The sequence below is a fragment of the Pediculus humanus genome, genomic scaffold (assembly GCF_000006295.1).
Source record: "Pediculus humanus corporis 1103172108303 genomic scaffold, whole genome shotgun sequence".
NCBI classification, from domain to species: Eukaryota; Metazoa; Arthropoda; class Insecta; order Psocodea; family Pediculidae; genus Pediculus; species Pediculus humanus.
This window is the reverse complement of record NW_002987872.1, coordinates 6,156-12,574: the sequence shown is the minus strand read 5'-3', so window position 1 is coordinate 12,574 and position 6,419 is coordinate 6,156. Positions and strand designations below refer to the sequence as shown.

Here is a 6,419-nt window from a genome sequence, read left to right as displayed (position 1 = left end):
AAATATTTAAAAACCTGTAAAAGAAAAGAAAAGAAAAGAAAAAAACAGAAAGTCACAAAAAAATAAAATAAAACCGTGCGAAAATAATTGTTACTTCTAGTGATTCTTTGAACCGAAAAAAAAAATGTTTGTTTTCTCTTTTTTATCATTATTATTATTATCATCATTATTATTAATTCGTTTTTTTTTTTTTAATGTTTTTGGTATATAAAAGTTATGATAATCTTCAAAAGTTAATTAATTACATATATTTATCATCACACATACACACAACAAAAATCGATTTTAACGATTTTCATTTCTTCTGCTTTTTTTTTTTTGTGTGTCACATTTCACTTTGTCGCGTCTTTGTTATCATTATCATCATCATCATTATAACTTTGTTTTCTTTAGCGTTTTTTCTACCAACAATGTTTGTAAACCTGTTTTTTTATTTATACCTCCTTCAACCATTCCACCATTTTCTCTTTTTGTCTATGACATAAAAAAAAATTTATTTGTTTGCATTTATTTTTTGGCAAAAACATTATCATTATTATTATTATTATTATTATACGGGAGCTAAATAATTTATATACATATTTAAACGCGCGAAAAATTAAAAGGGGAAATGTGATAAGAAAAATTATTTTAAATGTGATAACGCGTTTCGATGACGTAAAGACAAACAAAAACAAAACAAGGATGAGAGATTTGAGCAAAAAAATTTTTACACGTTTAAATAACCTTTGAGAAAGAGAGAGAGAGAGAGAGAGAGAAAGAGAGAGAGAGAAAGAGAGAGAGAGTGTGTGTGGTTTTCATAATTACAAAAAGGATTTTTGATTTTGTGCGACAAATTGTCGGAAAAAAAATTACTTCATTTAATTTCGTCCTTAAAAAAATTTTTTTGAATAAATAAAGCAACGTGGTATTCGTATCCGTTGGTTTTTCCTTTTTTCTTTTTTAAATTTTTATTTTCGGTTTTATGTTTGAACATAAAAAAAAAACAAACATTTTGTTTTTCAGTTCGAAATTGTTTGTTTTTGTTTTTGTTGTTTTATTATTTTTATTTTTTTTCGAAATGAAAACACGCGTGATTTTTTTTTTTTAAATTTACTTTTGGATTCTATGCAAAGAAAATAAATTAAATTTGATTTTAATGATGATTCGAGTAATACATAAATAAATATGATGATGATAATAATAATAATAATAATTTTCCCCCATGTTTTTTTTTAGTTTTTTTTACGGGGGGTTTTCTTTGAAATTTTTTTCGCACATAATTAAAAACCATCCGGGAAAAAGATGAAAATTTACTTTTTTTTTTAATTTCACTGGCTTAAAATAATTTTTTTTTTTTTAACTTAGCCTTTCGAGTAAACTATTAAACGAGAGAGAGAGAGAGAAAGAGAGAAAGAGGGTAAATATTTATTTCATTACTCGACAACATCGTGGTAAAGATGGATACGGTTTAAAAAAATGGAAAAAACTCTCCAAATAATTAATTTTTTTAAAAAGTGTGATGACGTCATAATTTTTTAAATTTTTTTTTATATATTAAATCTTCCTCATTTATGTTATTTTTTATGTTTCTTCAAATAAAAATCTCATTCTATTACTTGCAAAACAAAAAAACAAAAACATGAAAACGTAAAAAATTATTTTTTAAATTTATTTTTAATTATTATTATTATTATTAAAAACGGTTAAAAGGGAAAATTTATTTTGATTGGCAGCCCTGCAATTTATCACGAATAATCGTCACCAAATCAACAACTTCGCAAGTGCCTACGGTTTACACCACATCAGTTATCCTCCTCCACTCTTGGAACAAATACCCTCGAGTGGTAATCATCATTATTCGTTTTCCCCGCCGAAAAAAAAACCGCTCGGGTTATCGATACTCATTAAAGATGAAAACAACAAATACGTCGTTCAAAATTATAACGGACAAAATGATAATAATAATAATAATAATAATAATAATAATCCACACGCGTTTTACGATAGAAATCATAATTTAAATAAACCTAATAATTATCAATATTACGGTAGTAGTAGTAGTAGTGGTGGTGGTGGTGGGGGTCAAAAATGGCCTTTTTACCATTACAAACCATCTGAATTCGGTACAAAACCATCAACTTACAATCATCAATACAATCAACATGGAAGTTATTCGGATTTTCCAACGACGCAACAAGGAACTCAAATATACGTTTCGAACACCGTTTTTAATCAAAATGGAAATACTAATAATAATAATAATAATAATAAACCACATTCGGGGGTGGAACATCACGTTGTAAGCACGGGTAATTCGGAAATCATACTTCATCCTCAACCGTCTTCCGTCGATCAATCGAACATTTATCACGGAGATGATGAACAAACAATACAATATGGATACGCGCATGGATTTCGTGGTAAAATAAAACAAACAACAATAAACACAAAAAAAAAAACATAAAAACATAAAAAGATTTAATTGCACCTGCACAAATTTTTTTTTTTTATTAATTTTTCACAGCACACTTTACTTTTGTGTTTATTTACTCTATGCAAAACGTCTTCCTTTTAAAAATGTTTGTTTTTTCTTTCCCACCCCTCTCTGTTGTTTTATCCAAATTGTGTAAATATTATGTTATGAAAGGGGTTAAATTTCTTGTATAAATTTTCCGGTTGTTTGAATTTTTCTTTTTTTTTTTTTTAAGGAATGAAAAAAAAAAAAAAATTATTTTATTCTTCATTTGATTCTAATTATAATTTTTCAATCGGCATGCAAATATTATTATTAATTGTAAATTGAGAAAAAAAAAATTAATTATTAATTTTGTTTGTTTGTATAGGTTGTGGTGAATTATATACCAGAAGTAATAGAATTGTTGGAGGACATTCATCTGCTTTTGGTACACATCCGTGGCAAGCAGCCATAATAAAATCAGCTTTTTTAGCTAAAAAATTATCATGCGGTGGCGCACTTTTAAGCAATCGTTGGGTCGTTACTGCTGCTCACTGCGTGGCCACGTCGGTTTTTAATTTTTTTCCGTTTTTTTTTTAATTTAAATATTAATTAAATAAATTAATTAATAACGATTGTGTTTCAGTACGCCGAATAATCATTTGAGAGTAAGATTAGGAGAATGGGATGTTCGAGATCAATCCGAAAGGTTACATCACGAAGAATTCGGAGTTGAAAGAAAAGAAGTGAGGAAAAAAGAAAACTTTTCTAATCATTTTCACATCATTTAAAAATAAATTTTTTAAAAATTATTTTTCAGGTTCATCCGCAATACAGTCCGACTGATTTTAAAAATGACGTGGCATTAATAAAATTAGATAAAAAAGTAATTTTTAAACATCACATTTTACCCGTTTGCTTACCGGAATTGAATGCAAAATTAGTTGGAAAAATAGCGACGGTTGCCGGATGGGGAAGAACGAGACACGGTTTGAAATTTTCCTACCAACCTTATTAATCATATTTTTTTTTTTAATGAGAAAATCATTAATTATAAAAAACGTGTCATTAGGTGTCGCAACAGTGCCAACAATATTACAAGAAGTTAACGTTGAAGTTATACCTAACGAAAGATGTCAAAAATGGTTTAGAGCTGCTGGAAGAAGAGAAACGATACACGATGTTTTCTTATGTGCGGGTTTTAAAGAGGGCGGTAGAGACAGTTGTCAGGTAAATTTTCCGTATTTTCTTTCCCCCCTCCCCCCCGCTAAATAAATAAAAAATTGAGTTTTTTTTTTTGGTTGATCAGGGAGATTCCGGAGGACCCTTAACGATGACTTTGGGCGGAAGAAAAACATTAATAGGTTTAGTTTCCTGGGGTATTGGATGCGGTAGAGAACATTTACCTGGAGTTTATACAAACATACAAAAATTTGTACCCTGGATTGATAAAGTCATGTTGTAACTGATAAGAAGACTGGAAAAATTAAATTTTATACTCAACTCGCCTCATATTATTATTATTATTATTTACCTTTTTACATCGCAAAAGATTAATAATAATTATTAATCATGGCGATAATTTTTTTTTTAAATAAAAATTTATTTTATATATATATACATACATATACATAATAAATTATTTTTTATTTATTATTTTATTTGGCATTAAAATTAATAAATCGACTGAAATTATTTATTACAAAACATTTATTATTAATAATAATTTTTTTAAATTTATTTATTTATTTATTATTAATAAAAAAAATAAAAATAATAATAAAATTTTTACAATTTAAATTAATCTCAGGTCGATAATAACAACAATAAAAAAAAATTCAATCAATTAAATTTTATTAATAAATAAATAAAAATTTACAAAAAAAAAAAATTATTATTATTAATTAATTAATTTTTTTGTTTCGATGCGAAAAAGAGAGAGAAGGGAAAAAAAAAAATTTGTTGTGTAATAATAATAATAATAAAATAAAAAATATATATATATCGTGGCAACAGATAAATTTATTTTTCTATTTTTTTTTTTTTGTTTCAACAGGTAATAAATATCTTAATCCACTTTACTTTTTTTTTCTTCCTACTTCCTCCTAAAAAATGATCTCGGCTTAAGGTCTAAAATATTTTCTATCTCTCTCTCTCTCTCTCTTTCTCTCTATCATTGTTTTTTTCTTAAAATAATTCTCACTTTTATCGATAAGAAAAAAAAAAATTTACTGATAAAGGAAACAGATAAGTTTTGTTTTTGTTTTGTTATGTTTTTTGTCAATTTTATCATGAAACATAATTTTGCAAATTTTTTCTTTGTTTTTGTTTTCGTAACATGGGAGGTTGGAGACTGTGAGTAACTATTTGTTTTTTTTTTTTTTTAACGGATTCTAATAATAATAATAATAATAATAATGATGTGTTATTTAGGTCTTCGTTGTTACACTTGTAGTTACGATGAAAGAGATTCAAAAGAAAATTCATTGTGCGTAACAGCACCGTGGAATTTAACCGGAAATCCAATAAGATCCTGTCTTACACACGTTGAATTTTGTATTATTGTAAGAATCGAAACAAAGGAAACAGGTACTACGTGCGACGACATGTTTTTTTTTTCATAATAACAAATAAATAATAATGTAAAAAATTATTTTAGGAAAAGTGGCGTCATTTTTAAGAAAATGCGAAGAGAGTCCAATGGAAGATTCGGATGTTGATTCGAGAACGGTTGTTGCACATTACAGATCCTGTACAACAGATTTATGTAACAAAGGAGATGGTCTTAATTTTATTGATGAAAGTTACGAAGGTGATTCCGTCGCCATATTGGTACCGGATAAAAATTTATCAATTAATTTCTATTTAAATCCTTACCTAATTTATATAAATTTATTACTTTTTAAATTTATTTAATATTTATATTATTATTATTAATTTTTTTTTTTTTTTTTGGTAAAACTTTATAAATTTTTCATTATATATATAAATATATAAACTTTTCAAACTCGACTTTTTTTTTGAATGAAATATTTACGACGCGAAAGACACAGAGAGAGAGAGAGAGAGAGAAAGAGAAAACTTTTTTCGTTTACTTCTTATTTAGTGAGGAGAAGGGATATATAAGGAAAGTCACAAAAAAAATTTATTTTTATTTTGGACAAAAAACGGAAAAAAAAGATAAATAAAATAAATTTTTTACAATGTTACCAACTGTCGCTTTTTTTTTCCTAAATAAATAAATTTAAGAAAAAAAAAAAAAATTGAAAATTAACGAAGACCTGAAAAAATAAAATAAAGAAAAAAAAAAAAAAGGTTTTTGTAATTAAAAAAAAAAAGCGAAAACTCATACGAGAAAAACTACATTTAAAAATTAAATAATAATAATAATAAATAGAAAAGTTTTAAGAAAACTTAAAGAGATTCTTGGTTTGCTTTTTCTTTCGTTGTTGTTATAAAACAAAATTAAAAATTAAAAAATTAATTTTGTAGAGTTTGTACGGTTGATTGTAAATTAGTTATGCTTTCTAAATCGGTTGTTTTAGTTTCGCATGAAAAAAAAGAACCATAAATTTTTGTTGGACGACCGTGTTTACCATCGAAATCGCTCCTACAAGAATAAGATCTTTTTTGAGATCTCAATGAACCAGAAATTGTCGTTTGATTCGATGTTTTGTTCGACCAATGAGATTTTAAACATCCACATTTTTCAATATATTTAATTAATCTTCCTCTGAAATTTTTACTCATAAACGAATAAATAAATGGATTTATGCATCCGTGGAAAAACGTCATGACGTTGAATATGATTCTCATTTTATATACGGATTGATTGAATGGTATGAAATTAAATTTTTGTAGCATGTCCATGCAAACCCGAGGACCCCAACATAAATAAAATAATATTATCACTAATATGAGCATTTTTATCACCTAAAAACAAACAAACAAACAAAAAATTTTATTTCATTTAATTTCTTTC

General features: G+C 26.1%; 3 protein-coding genes across 3 annotated transcripts in view; 2 read left to right on the top strand and 1 right to left on the bottom strand.

Moving 5' to 3' along the window:
• Positions 1-3,902, top strand: part of Phum_PHUM571210 (tripsin, putative) — a gene marked incomplete at both ends in the record, with an annotated part of 5,496 nt that extends 1,594 nt beyond the window's left edge. The window contains 5 exons of the mRNA XM_002432092.1: positions 2,826-3,003; positions 3,084-3,183; positions 3,258-3,426; positions 3,510-3,667; positions 3,747-3,902. Of these exons, the coding sequence (XP_002432137.1) occupies positions 2,826-3,003; positions 3,084-3,183; positions 3,258-3,426; positions 3,510-3,667; positions 3,747-3,902 (761 nt within the window). The remainder of the gene's footprint in view (positions 1-2,825; positions 3,004-3,083; positions 3,184-3,257; positions 3,427-3,509; positions 3,668-3,746) is intronic.
• Positions 3,903-4,854: 952 nt separating this feature from the next.
• Positions 4,855-5,563, top strand: Phum_PHUM571200 (uncharacterized protein; the record flags this gene model as incomplete). The annotated part of the gene is made up of 3 exons (XM_002432091.1): positions 4,855-5,026; positions 5,103-5,249; positions 5,544-5,563. The coding sequence occupies 3 exons, from the start codon at positions 4,855-4,857 to the stop codon at positions 5,561-5,563; spliced, it is 339 nt and encodes a 112-aa protein (XP_002432136.1).
• A 278-nt stretch (positions 5,564-5,841) lies between these two features.
• Positions 5,842-6,419, bottom strand: part of Phum_PHUM571090 (class A rhodopsin-like G-protein coupled receptor GPRnna14, putative) — a gene marked incomplete at both ends in the record, with an annotated part of 2,113 nt that continues 1,535 nt past the window's right edge. Inside the window, 2 exons of the mRNA XM_002432090.1 lie at positions 5,842-5,850; positions 5,939-6,370. Coding sequence (XP_002432135.1) covers positions 5,842-5,850; positions 5,939-6,370 — 441 coding nt within the window. The remainder of the gene's footprint in view (positions 5,851-5,938; positions 6,371-6,419) is intronic.